Here is a 14,172-nt window from a genome sequence, read left to right as displayed (position 1 = left end):
AAATACCCAGAGTGACTGTCGGCCTCTTCTTGCTCTAAGAACTAATTCAGTTTTTAAACACCAGAGCATTCAGACATCTGATTTGCATCCCCCTCTCCGGTAAGCAGCATCATAATTTAAAACCCTGCCAGTGGAGATGTATTGGTAGCTGTGTCAGGGAGCACAGGGGTGGCCGTTAAAGCTGTGAGTTACAGCCTGGTGGTGCCGTGTCAGAGTTAACTATGAGAGACCAGTGATAAATTTAGGTTGTCCAGAAGTTCTGGGGATAGGGGAGAGAAGAGAAGAGGGTTGGTTTCTCATATTTGAAGTCCTTCTAAATCATGAAGTTGACATTTTATTTAGAGAACATGCAGTGTTCATTTTGTATGTGGGATCTGCATTCCTCGCGTTTTTTATTTTTGCATTCTGAGAGCAACTTTTGACAGAAGCATCTCACAGCTTGTGGTGGGGTGTTTGAACACTGCAGGCTGGAGTTCTCACTGTTGTTATTGTTTAAATTCACTCAAAATCTGTAAGGAAGTGCAGACTATAGTCAGGGTTCTGGCAGGCCTATCCAGTTATTTTTCAGATACCGAATCTTGCAGAATGGTGCTGTGGAACGAATAATGGTCCTGGCTGGAGCCCCTGCCTGGCCATATGACTAGTAACCTGAGTGCTGTGCGCCTCAGTCTCCTCATTCGTAAAATGGAGGTAACAGTTCTCTTCCTAATTGCCCAGTGGGGTGGCTCTAGAAGTCCAGTGACGTAACGTTTGGAAGAATTTTGAAATCTCCAAAGTCCTCGAGAATGTCAGTTTCTGGGGAGACCTGAATTCTGCCAGAAAGCCTTTGGAGTCCCTGTTCATCTAGTCACCTCTTTATTAAAGGCAATTGTTTTTAAAGCAATGCTGTGTGTGTCTCTATATCTATCTAGAGAGATATATATGTATAATTTCTTCCTGCTTTGAAGACAGTCTCCCACTAAGATCTGAAATGTATTCATATTAAGACATATTTGCTTCTGTGTCTAGCATTGAGGAGAGATGAATCAGATAAGATATGATTTCAGGCTTGTCTGCCCCTAATGACACTTCTTTTTTGATGTTTAGCCAAGGAATATCACTTGCAAAGACGTAATTCAGCAGTTATAGACTGTTCAGTCCCTTTCTATTTATGCTCCTGCGTCTGACTCTGAATTCTTTATAGAGGATGTGAAAAACAGGACTTCTGGGACTTCTGAGTATCTGACAGCAACCTCTAAATATCCCTAGGCATCACTAAATGGAGTCTTTAAAATAAACACTATTTTCAAAATTGTACCTAAAGAGTATGTTTTAAGTTGTAAAAAAAAAATAACAGTGACATTTATAAAACTTTTGTTTTAACTCTCATGATACAGACAGTTAGGAAATTGTGCTTATAACATTCTTATCGCTGTAATTACTTAGGAAATTTCTTTCCAAAGTCTGGGTTTTGGTAAAAGCATTATAAATTCTAACTATAATTATATCAGATTGTTCTTGCTAATGTTTACATTAAACATAATGGGTGGAAAGTTTTCCTAAGACTGTGACGTGACTAAGAATCTGGAATCCATTACTTTAGGCTGAATCATATCTTTGAAAATGTTTCTGCTGACTTGTGGGCTGACTCAGAGTTGTAAATATCTATGAGGAACTCAAAATCCTCATCTTTACTCCTGTGAACTTTAAAGTCAAAGATATGTGTTAGGGATGTGTATTCAGTATATAAGACTGGAAAATGTTATTCAGATACTATAGGTGAAACATGTTCCTATTAAATGGATAAGGACATCACAGGTAAGGGAGGTATTTCTCTGCTGTCCTCTTTAAAATGCCTTTAAAACTTGGGGAATTACTGGCCTGGGGGAGCCTTGTGGTTCTCCATGCTTTTACTGATGACTGTTTAAATCACTCCCCTCATTAAGTAGCAGACTAATGGATGATGTTGCTAACATACTTATCTTGAAAAAACATCATTTTCTAAATTTTTCTCCTTCTCTAGCTAATAGTAGTTGAGATAAATATCTGGTTCAGTAAAATATGAGACAAAGCAAACTAAATATGCTTAAAATAGAAAAATAGAAACAGGCATTACAATGAGTATAGACTAGGTCTCTGCAGCAGTTTATTCTCTGAAATTCCATATTTTCAAAATGGACATCCAAGAGACAGACAGACTGTACACAGTTCAGGATTGCATGGTGAAACCTGAATTATGCTGTCATATGCACTTGTTTGCTTCCAAAACTATCCACTTAGAATGTAACTTTCTAAAGTTATATTTATCCCATAGTTTTGCTTATATATGAAATTATTATAAACCAACACATGGTCATTGTAAACATTTTAGAAACCACTGAAAAGTATAAAGAAAATTAATTTAATCCTTCATGCTACTGCTTAGAGATAAACTTGTTAACATTTTTGAGTATTTATTTATAATTGTGCATTTTTTAACTCTGTGTAATAGTGACTGTTTCCCATATGATTAATATATTTGAAAAATGCTTATTAGAAAGTATGTAATATTTTATTATGGTAATGTATCATAATTAGTCATTGCCCTGTTACCCATTTATGTTGCCTTTAGTTTTTAAAAGTCATAGACAAATTCTGAGATTAGCATCCTTGGGTCCATCTCTATTCCCCTAGAGTAGGTTTTGAGAAGTAGACTTTTGGGTCAAAGGTTATAATTGATGTAAAGAAATTTGCTATATATTGCTGAAATGCTTTCTAGAAAGGTTCTTTAAGGATAAACAGTCACATCTCCACCCGCATTTTTAAACCTTTTCCAATGTGATAATTATCTAATCAGCCAGTCCTTCCAGGAAATGGAAAGAACATTTTTTATTTTTTTACTTTTATTTTTTCTCCTTTATCATTACCCACAAGGAAGGAGCATTTATTGAGCCCTGTTCTGAGCTTTGTCTCATTTCACCTTCACACCAACTTCACAAGGGAGGTACTGGCATTATCTCACTTCCTAGATGAGGGAATGTGCTCAGAGAGCTTATGTGACTTTGAGAAGTCACACAGCCAGGTGTGTGGACTTGTTACGGAAGTTCAGGCTGATCCCAAAGGTCATTTTCTTTTTAAACTTCTAAGGTTTTCCCCTATATGATATTTATATTTCATCATTGACTGTCCGGACAACAAGGACCCCATCGCTGCCCCCAATTTTATTTTCTGAACTAAACATGCTAGTCCCGTGGAGGTCACCAAGTGCTTTGGTGGACACTTAATACACCATTTCTTGGGCTTTCAAGTACGTCACACACAGTAAATGCTAAATAAAGGTCAGTTTCTACCTCCAGGATTAGAGGCCTCTCTCATGCCCATCAGGTACACACCCGCCTACACCCTAACTACTGTGTAAGCAAGCACGTGTGTTCATTGTACTTCTAGGTAAGGAACTTTCTGCAAAAGTGGAAAATATTTTTTCCAAATTTCACACAATCGTGCAAAATCTCTGAAGAGAAAAAAATTAGCGCTTTAAAGCAGCAAAGATAAATCATTGGTGTTAGAATCACAAGGAGGGGTCGGGCACGGTCGCTCATGTCTGTATTCCCAGCACTTTGGGAGGCTGAGATGGGCAGATCTCGTGACCCCAGGAGTTCAAGACCAGCTTAGGCAATATAAGGAGACCCCGTCTCTACAAAAAATAAAGAAATTAGCCTGGTGTGGTGGCATGTACCTGTAGTTCCAGCTACTTGGTGGGAGTTCGGTGGGGGAAGGATTACTTGAGCCCAGAGGTTGTGACTGCAGTGAGCTGTGGTCATGCCACTGCACTCCAGCATGGGCAACAAAGCGAGACCCTGTCTTCAAAAAAAGAATCACAAGGAGAGATTTCATTGGAGTTTAACAGTAAATGTATTTGTGTCCTTTCTGCCTAATTCCAAGAGCCCTCTTGCACTTGTTGAGGAAAAAAAAAAAACCTTCTGATGGTTGGTTGATTTCTGTTTCAGGTGTGTGAATATCCCGATGGGACCAAGTCTTTGAAACTGGGAGACTTTGGGCTTGCTACTGTGGTAGAAGGCCCTTTATACACAGTCTGTGGCACACCCACTTACGTGGCTCCAGAAATCATTGCTGAAACTGGGTAAGACTTCTGGTGGCCCTGGTTAGTCCTTTAACTTTGGTGAGAAAGGTCTGTTTTTGTTGCTGTTGCTGCTTCTGTATACAGTTCGTGAGAAAGGTCTGTTTTGTTGCTGCTGCTGCTGCTTGTGTATACAGTGCCTCCTGTGAAGGTGGAGAATGGAAAGAAGAGAGTTGCCTGCACCATGATTTTGACCTCAGGAAGCAGACTTTATGCTTACCTGATCAGAGCCCTGGCCTGGACTTGTGTCCCAAGGCCACTCTTGAGAATATGGCAGTAGTCACCAAGACTGTGGTTAGGTTGGCAGAAACAGATGTCTTTTTCTAAAGGGTGATTCATTCATCTCTATGTGAAATGAAATGAATAACACCAAAATAATCCTTTTCCCAACAATTAAAGGCAATACTCCAGTACCATGGAAGGTTCTTGGGAGTCATCATTTCTCTCCCCCTCACCCACTTTGTTTTCCTAGCTATGGCCTGAAGGTGGACATTTGGGCAGCTGGCGTGATCACATACATACTTCTCTGTGGATTCCCACCATTCCGAAGGTAGGTGGCCTTTTGGGCGACTGTATTTGAATTGCAAATACTCTCCCTTGGGTCCAGAAGCAGACACTTTGCTCCTGGCAGTCAGGACTGTTTGGTCACTAAAAATGCCAGTTAAAAATTACATAAAAAACCTTTCACTTTTTAATGTACAGCCTATTAATGTGTATTCTCATTAGCATACTTTGGATGTGAGGTGAAGGCCTTTGCTTTGTGTTTGGTTGGTCCTCTGAGTTTTCAGTGTTCATTCTTTCATAAAAATAAACCCATAATACGGTGTCTACCATGTCCAATTTCTCCATTTTTTCAAATAACAGCAAAATTTAAAGAGCCTTGTGAAGCAGTCCGAATCCTTCCAGGTATGTTGTCTTCCAGTTCTTCATAGTGATCTCTCACAATTATAATTGAGAGCAATTTTTATATCTTTCTATAGCATTCAACTTTGTTCTCATAGAAACAATTTCTGTTTCTTCTTAAAATTCATTTTATTGGTTCACGTGACATTTAATTAAGAATAGAATTACAAACACTTGTGGTATAAATAGGCCTGGGAATACACAGACTGACTGAGTCTTGGTAACCATTTGCTTCACCTGGTGGAAGCAGAGATGGCCCCTGACAATGGTCAGGGTGTGTGAGCAGGGCACAGAGCACACTCTTTGGCCCGGCAGTCTTTGCATAGGGGTGAGTGAGGGGCTTCAGCCACAGCTCTTTTGATGAGTTTCATCTTCCCCTCTGGAGCAAATGAATTACTCTGAAGCAGAAGTTCATCTAACCATGCATGTTCTGTTTTCTTCTGAGTTTTCTTGACCTCTTTTAACTTTAATCTCTTCTTTTGTTCATTTTGTAACTCTCTAATGAGTAGCTACTGTGTACCAAGCATGATTTTAAGTGCTAGGAATACAGTGGTGAACAAAACCTGAGGTCGTGGTTTCCCTTAGTTTATTTGACTAGCCATGACAAAATGCCATACACAGTGTGGCTTATAAATACCAGAAAATTCATCCTTCCAGTTCTGGAGGTTGAGAATTCCAAGATCAAGGTGCTACAGATTTGGTGACTGTTCAGGGCCCACTTCCTGGTTCATAGGGAGCCGTCTCATCACCCTAACCACATACGGTGGAAAGGACAAGGGAATCTCTAGGGTCTTTTGTGAGGGCACTAATCCTATTCATGAGAGCTCCACCCTTAACAATAGCATGGCTGCCCAAAGGTCCCATGTCCTACTACCAGCACAGTGGGGATTAGGTTTCAGCATGGGAATTCTGGGGAGATATGAACATTTAGTCTATGGCATGGTGTTTGTAGTGTTGTTCTGGGTCAGTAAGTGAAAAATGGTTTTATCTTCTTTTCCCTCCAACATTTTATTATGAAAACTTTCGAACATACAGAAAAGTTGAAAGGATTATCTTTTTAACATTCTCAGTTTTTCCATTGAGTTGAACAATTTTCTAATTGGCATTGCAGTAAACATAAGACTGACAGATGTTAGTCTCTACTTTTGAAAGCCTTATGCTATAGATAAAGACACACCTCACAAGACTATTGATCAAAGAGAATAAGCAGAGCATGAGGGAGTGCTTAGTTCAGGGATGTCACAAGGATGTAGCATTAATGAAAGATGTAGCATTTGAGTGAGACCTTTGTGGTATTAGTGGAGTTTTTATAGGTGGAAAGATATTTTCATCTGGCCGTCAACATCATGGTCTTCCACCAAAGTCGTTGACTAGGTGGTTTACACAGACTGTAGAATTACTGCACGTTTCAGTTAGCTTTTGCTGAGTAACAAACTACCCCTGAAGTTAGGAGTATGAAACAATTGCATGGATCAGTTGAGTGAATCTTCTGAGCTGGCTGGCTCAGTGGGGGCTTGATGGTCTAGGATGGCCCCACTTGCACGCCTGGTAGGTGGCTCAGTGTCCACTGGGACAAGAGAGATGACTTGGCCCTGTGCTTTCATCATGCAAGGACTGTCCTGGGCTTCCATGAGAGTGGATGCAGGATTCCCCAGCAGCCAGAAACAGGGCAAGTTCTACTCCCCGAGAACTTCCTCAGTCTCTGCTCACCTCACACTTGGTGTGCCATTAAGCAAATCAAGTCAAACCCAGAGTAAATGTGGGAGAAAATGAGCTAAGTACATAGTGGGAAGGGAATAGTTCGTGGCCATTTTTACAGTCACACCAGGCCTTGGCTGGACTCAGTGATGTCATGTTTCGGGAGTTGGTCAAGTGGAGAAGGGGAATGCATCTTGATGACAGGTGATCCTGGGCCAGTTACAGCGGAGTTCCCTTCCCTGGCTAACCCAAGCTGGGATCAGCTGGGAAAGGGTCTTGGGGGATAAGTTTGAGGACTGTGTGCTCACAACTCCCTCTAGTGTTTCCAGTTGCCGGTGCAGCCTGAGAGTTTTTTCTTTTCACTGCTTTTTACTTTTTAACAAAAGTGAGACTCAAATTGAACAGGATGTATTTATCATGGATTGATACTGAATGGGGAGCAGCTTTTTTGTGGGGTCTAGAGATAAGTTTGGCTAATCAAAAGCAGTAAAGCTACGTTCTGAAGGCTGCTGCCCTTATGTGCTGCCTTCAGAAGCAGGTCATAGACCTCCAGGTAGCTTTTAAAATTAAGACAATGCTTTCCCTCTTTTATATCATATTGTGATGAAAGAGAATCTGTAATGTTAAAAACGTGTTACCGAAGTGTCTTCATGGCATACAGCGACATTCTGGGTAGATTTTATAACCTACTATAATATAGAAATGTATGTCATAAATTACAGAAATGGTATATGGTAAATAAATTTGGTATAAAATAGATTGTCTACGTTTGTACTTAAAAGTCCTTCAAATATTTCAAAATAGTTTGTTTTATACAAAAGACAACTTTAACCCAAAACATTTAAACTAAAATTGTTATTTGGAATTTACAGTTTTAGCTTCTCTGACTGTAGCATCTTTCATTCTTTCTCTAGTCTTTTTTTTTTTTTCCTTTTCTTTTTTATAGGCAGGATCTTGCTCTGTCACCCAGGCTGGAGTGCAGCGGTGTGATCACAGCCTACTCCAGCTCAAGGAATCCTCCCACCTCAACCTCCCAAGTAGCTGGGACTACAAGCACACACCACCATGCCCAGCTTTTTTTTTTTTTTGTAGAGAGAGGGTCTCATTTTGTTGCCCAGTCTGTAACTTTTATTTTGTAACCTTTTTAATTTATTTTTTAAGAGACAGGGTCTCTGTTGACCAGGCTGGAGTGTAGTACGATCATAGTTCACTGCAGTCTCCAACTCCTGGCTCAAGCAGTCCTCCTCCCTCAGCCTCCTGAGTAGCTGAGACCACATTGCATTGTTGCCCAGGCTAGTCGTGAACTCCTAGCCTCAGGCAGTCCTCCCACCGCAGCCTGTGAAAGTGTTGAGATTATAGGTGTGAGCCAGTGCGCCTGGACTATCTTCCTCTAGTCTTTTTCAACATCAGATTCATCATTACCGAGAAGGAGACTGGTTTTTCAGAGGCACCCAGAATTTTAGTTGTTGCCTAAGCAAGTCTGCTCTTAGGGTCACTGACAAAAAGTATCATTTGTATGACTATACTGAAGTTTTTGTTTCTCTTGAAACACGCGCAAAATGCTCTAAGTGGAACGTTTGAACATCATTTGGGAAATAGCTTACAACATTTTCAGGTTTACCTTCTCTGAATTTTAATGCTTTGTCATTGAAAAGAGAGCGTGTGCACAAACTCTCTTGTTGTTTTTCAAGTTTTTCTTAATGGACATTTTTAGACTTAACAGCACCTTGGTCCAAAGGCTATATTGTTTTAGAATTTTAAAGTGCCCTGAAGGATCTCAGCCACATTGCGGAGTATCAGTGTGATACCGAATCCAGTGTGGATTTAATCAGAACAGCTTTTCTTACATGACTGCTAAGAAAGATAAATTAACTTTCTGTTTTTCTAGTGCAGGGCAGGCCCCAACTGTCAAAGCTCTTGCAACTCACAGTGGATACTTCGGGGTCTCATTCTCATTGCTGAGACACCCTATGGTTTTGTTTGTTGACTCAGGGTATTTTGCCAAGAACCAGCTGCTATAAATGACTGCTGTGCACACACTTCCAGCTTTTTTAGCTATTTATTAACAAAAGCTATATGGATTAACAAAATATAAGATATTTGAGATTCTAGAAAAAAATAAGGGAGAGGTGAGTGGAACAATAGGTAAGGATGACTAAAAAGAATGATTGTGGCAATAGCTCATTTTAAATATCTTTTTCTAACATCATATGTTGGAGCCCTCTGGTTTTCTGAATTTTTCCACTAAATCTAATAATCTTAGATGTATTCTGTACTCACTTTGAAGGAGCAGTAAGCTGAGCTCACTCAGCAGGGAAATAACAGTGAAAAGGAAAGAAAACATGCTGACACTAAGAAACCTGTGGGCATTCACAGGAAATGGCTCTTTGGGACAGTAGTGGGAATGTCTTTCTCTTGCCTGGCCCAGTTATCTGTCCTGACTTTTGCTCCTCAGTGTGCCTCTTCACCAAACTCCATGGACCAATGGGTGTCCATTCAGCTGCGCTTGCTCTTAAATGTCATGAATATTTACAAAGCTCAGAAACTCTTTTGTTTGTTGTTGTTTGTTTTTTTTTGTTTGTTTGTTTATTTTGTTTTTTTTGAGACAGAGTCTTGCTCTGTCACCCAGGCTGGAGTGCAGTGGTGCAATCTCAGCTCACTGCAGCCTCCACCTCCTAGGTTCAAGGGATTCTCCTGCCCCAGCCTCCGGAGGAGCTGGGATTACAGGTGTGTACCACCATGCCCGGCTGATTTTTTTTTTTTTTTTTTTTTGTATTTTTAGTAGAGACAGGGTTTCACCATGTTGGTCAGGCTGGTCTCAAACTCGTGACCTCAGGTGATCCACCTACCTCGGCCTCCCAGAGTGTTGGGATTACAGGCATGAGCCACCACACCCAGCCAACTCTACTCTTTTTAATAGAGCAGGAAGGAGGGAACCCTGTCATCACTACAGCCCTAGAATTTGTGTCTAGACACTGTGCTGAATGATCTGTTTCTCAGGACACCACGCTTGCCCTTGTTCCCCTTTGATGGGGTTGGTAGCAAAACCCCAAAGGCTGAGTGAAGAAATTCCAAAAAATGTTTGCACACTTGCCGGGTAATACTTAACTTGCACTCCTGGATTTTGATGTTGACTCCAACAGGCCATTCTGAGCTTTCTCATGGGTCCTTGTAATGGCCTGGAAAGCTAATGATGCTGTTCCTCACTCTAGCCATCGATGCACCCACCAAGTGAGGGGGCTCTGGAGGTTAAGTTATTTGGGAGGTTGGGGACATCTTTCCCAGTGGTGTTTCCACATTTCCATGACATCATTCATGAGAAGTCAGGTCAGCCTGTATTCATCAGGCACTGACTGTGTAAGTGCACCTCCGAGGGTGGGACGGTCAGGTGCAGGTGGGAGGGATGCCCCTGTGAGCCACTGGCATGGGTTTGCCTCAGCCTGTGCCATTCTGCCTGGCATTTTGGGTTGGCCCTTCCTCTCAGACTGAGTTTAAAGTCAGTTTCCAACAGTGAACTAATTATTTCATGAATGTTCTATCCAGATCCTGAACTCCTTATAACTTTTTCATATGTTGGCTGTTCCACTGATCTTTGGCTATTAAAGTGGAAAGAAGAAGGGAAAGGAGATCGGACTCAGATTTTCTGCCTTTCCTTTCTTGTTGCCATGATAGTTTTGAGGGCAGATGCTGATGTTTTTTTTTTTTTTCCTGAAATGAGGATTTCCATTATTTGTGGATTGCAATATTTTCTTGAGTGTGTGTGTGTGTGTGTGGGGGGTGGGGTAAATATACATAACAAAATCAATCATTCTCACCATTTTTAAGTGTACAGTTCAGTACCACTAAATACATTCACATTGTGTGCAAGAATCACCACCGTCCCTTTCCAGAACTTTTCCATCTTCCCAAACTGAAACTCTGCGTTCGTTAAGCAAATGTTTGAGTTGTTGTCTCTGTCTCTTTAATTCCTCAGCCTATGGAAATGTTATTTGGCTCATTGTCTAAAAGGAAAAGTTCTGTCATTACAAATGAAATTGAGATACATAATTGAGATATGGAATGCCCAGGTCAAAGCCAGAGACTGGACTCCTTTCCCCACTCTTCCCGTGGGCATTTTGTTGAAAAACTCTCTGGTGACTTTGACTTTTCTTCCATTTCTTTGTCACTGGCTTAGTGAGAACAATCTCCAGGAAGATCTCTTCGACCAGATCTTGGCTGGGAAGCTGGAATTTCCGGCCCCCTACTGGGATAACATCACGGACTCTGCCAAGGTACCCTCCAGGCCTGTTTCTGTGGGTTGTATTACGTTGTGGGGTCCTCACCCATTCCACAGGGCTGTAGCTACTCTTGGTATTGCATTGCAGAAAGTTCCTTGGCTTTTATTGTGTGGTTGTTCTTTTAAGTTCATCCTATGGTATGGTCTCTGAAGTTCTTGGCAAAATTCTTAAAGTTGGACTGGCCATCTTTCCGGTTTCCCTCCATCCTCTTGTGCTCCTCTAAGCTCTAACATCCATTATTTCATTTACTTGAGAAATATGTATTGGGCACCCATCAGGATACAGGGATGAACTGCAGAACACACGGAATTGCCAAAAGGAGAAATACCGCAGTTTTAGACTGTGGAATAATAATGACCAGAACTCTTAGGTAAGAACATCTTAGTTTTATGTGGACTCAGGAGAGACCGTCTCTTTTGCACTGCTTGTAAGGCATTAGGAGAGCAGGTGTAATCACGTTTAGGTTTGAATCAGCTAGCAGCTGTGCTGGCTCTTCTCTGAAGTGCTTGCTACAAACTCAGATTTCTATATTTATGCTGGAATTACCTTCTTTTGTGATATTGAATTATCTCCTTCTCTGTGGTCTTACTTGTTTATTTGTTTGTAGGAATTAATCAGTCAAATGCTTCAGGTAAATGTTGAAGCTCGGTGTACCGCGGGACAAATCCTGAGTCACCCCTGGGTGTCAGTAAGTACCCACATTCCCAGGGAATGGGCATCACTGTGCTCTGTGGCCAACAGCACGGTTCCTCACTGTGACGTTTACACATGCACATGTTATGCATCCAAGCTCCACGGTAGATAGAATGTCTGTCTTTCCCATTGAGCAAGTAGCATGAAGATGGCTCCCCAAGAAAGCAGTTGGCACCAGGGTCTCAGTCTTAGACCCTGCCCCGCGAGTCACCTGGGCAAGTGACTGTCCCTTTCTTGGCCCCAGTTTCCTTATCTGCAAAATGGAATTGGCCACAGTGCTCTTTTAGGAGGCTCTTCTCTCTCGTCTTTTGTGGTTCCAGGGTTTGAGTTTCCAGGGTTTGCCCTGGAGATGAGCCTGTTTCAGACTCTGATCTCTCTGCCTTCAGGGCACGTGCTTTCAGGAGACCTCCTGCTGTTGATGGGGAGGCTGAGACGTGGTCCCTTCAGAGCTGGGTGGAGACATGTGATATTGACTAGAGTTCCCTCCCAGAGGCTCAGGTGGTCTCTGGGAGGGAAACACAATCCAATAAATGGGGACTGTGGGAATTACATTTCTCCCATTTCCCTCATTTCTGGGAGGCTCCAGGAGAGTGAAGTTAGTTTAGTTAGCCCAGGGCTTTGTTGACTCGCGTTGGGGAGCTCCCTGTGCACCTCCACTGCCCCACCCACTCGCCATCCAGGTGCAGTCTCTCTGGACCCTGCTTGCTGCTCTCTTGGGCTAAATGATGTGGCTCTTGGACCAAGTAGCTAAGATGCCACATTTTTTCTGGTTTTTTATAAGCAATAAAGACTAGCAACTAAATGAATTCTTGATTAAAGTGAAAAACAATTACCTTTGATGCTTCCATGGGAGGGATCATACTAAATCGTGTGCCTTGGGTGAGGGTCTCAGTAGCCTGAAGTGTGTCCTGCTTTGTGTCCCGGGAGACCTGTGCCCTCTCCTGGGCCTGAGGGGCAAAGGGAATGGTGTGGGGTCTTTCTGAGGGCATGGGACTACTGAATAACAATAGTTGTTTTTGAAAGATCATTGTTTCCCTAATTCTGTGACTAAGAGGGGCCCATTTAGGAAGAGGTCAGGAGGGTGGGGCCGGGAGGGAGACTCTTAAGGAAAAGACAGCTGAAACGGGGGGATGGAAAAAGCATTGTATTTGATTCTTTTCTTTCCTGTAGGATGATGCCTCCCAGGAGAATAACATGCAAGCTGAGGTAACAGGTAAACTAAAACAGCACTTTAATAATGCGCTCCCCAAACAGAACAGCACTACCACCGGGGTCTCCGTCATCATGGTGAGTGGAAGGTGGCAGCATCTGGCCTGTCTGTGGAGCCGGCCTTGAAGTTTTTGAATTAGATAGCCGGGAGCTGCCCTCACATGGAAGTTGGTGCCTTCCATGGTCCTATTTCATACGAAGATTGGCTTGGCATGTGGAGGGCACTCGTCTGGCAACTCCCCGGCTTGGGGCACTGTGTGGAGGGGCTTGTGCAGGGACCAACAGGGCTGGTCTGAGGGGTCCAGGTGCCACGGAGCTCCTGGCCAGGCCCTCTGGGCAGCTGCTTCCACTCTTGTCTCGGTCTTTTCATCTAGAGAGACTCCCAAGCCCTGGTGAGATTTGTTGTGTTAGGAATTAACTCCCTGCCTACTCAAGGCCTCAAAAATAGATTATTAGAGATGTGAATTATTCTTTGAGACTTGGCATAAGAAGCAGCCAAAGCTAAACAAATTTCAGTTTTAAAAAGATCAGTGTTTTCTAAAATACAGTTTGGGGCTTTTAAAAGTACAGAACCAAGGAAAAAAATATATATATATATTTGTTTTTCAGGGTTAACATTTTATGAGATGTCAGTGACAATGATGGCCTTATTTTTTCAGCCTTTCTTCTTCCAAAATGTTCCTTAAGGCAACTTTCCTAAATCCATAAACATAACAAATTAAAATGAAAAGTGACATGAGAGTAAATGAATCAAAAGGAAAAAGCACTGAACCAGAGGTGAGGGCAGCACACCCGCAGCAGCTGTCCAGGCCTGAGCCAGTGCGACGCTGGGCTGGAAAGCCAGCTCCCTGTGAGCGGTAGAAGCCAACCAGCCGCCCAGGCAGGGACCTCGGTTCCCCCCACCGCACTCCCAAGAGCATAGAACAGGGGTGGAGCTGCCTTTCCCAGAGCCGGAGTTGGCTGGAGCAGCTTTCGAATCAGACCTGCTGAGGTGATGGGTGTCTGAGTTTCACATCTGGGCCCCCGCATGACCACACTGAGTCCTGACAGCTAAGGATGGGCCATCTCCACAACTTTGTCACTCGTACTTGGGACAGGCCTCTCACCCTCTGGGAAGGTCCTCCTTGTTTCCTCCCCAACTAGAAAGGACACAGTGGCATATTCTCATGGTGCATGGTCGTCTGGGAGTCTTACCTAGGAAGATGCAGGGTCCAGATAGAAGCTGTAAGGAAGCCACACACATAACCCACATCCTCCCAACCCCAACACCCCCCACACCCCACACCCCCACTCCAC

General features: G+C 42.7%; 1 protein-coding gene across 8 annotated transcripts in view; it reads left to right on the top strand.

Annotated features, from left to right (window-relative positions):
• Window positions 1-14,172, top strand: part of DCLK2 (doublecortin like kinase 2) — a 182,979-nt gene that overhangs the window by 161,049 nt on the left and 7,758 nt on the right. For all 8 annotated transcript variants that reach the window (XR_001883478.1, XR_001883479.1, XM_017862658.1 and 5 more), the window contains 5 exons: window positions 3,966-4,099; window positions 4,569-4,646; window positions 10,872-10,968; window positions 11,582-11,662; window positions 12,838-12,954. Coding sequence is in view for 6 of the 8 variants with exons in the window: in XM_017862658.1 (XP_017718147.1) it covers window positions 3,966-4,099; window positions 4,569-4,646; window positions 10,872-10,968; window positions 11,582-11,662; window positions 12,838-12,954 (507 nt within the window). In the remaining 2 variants the exon portion in view is untranslated. The remainder of the gene's footprint in view (window positions 1-3,965; window positions 4,100-4,568; window positions 4,647-10,871; window positions 10,969-11,581; window positions 11,663-12,837; window positions 12,955-14,172) is intronic.

Source organism: Rhinopithecus bieti, unplaced genomic scaffold (genome assembly GCF_001698545.2).
Source record: "Rhinopithecus bieti isolate Rb0 unplaced genomic scaffold, ASM169854v2 scaffold_64281, whole genome shotgun sequence".
NCBI classification, from domain to species: Eukaryota; Metazoa; Chordata; class Mammalia; order Primates; family Cercopithecidae; genus Rhinopithecus; species Rhinopithecus bieti.
The sequence above is the reverse complement of the archived record's forward strand: the minus strand, read 5'-3'. Positions and strand labels throughout refer to the sequence as shown.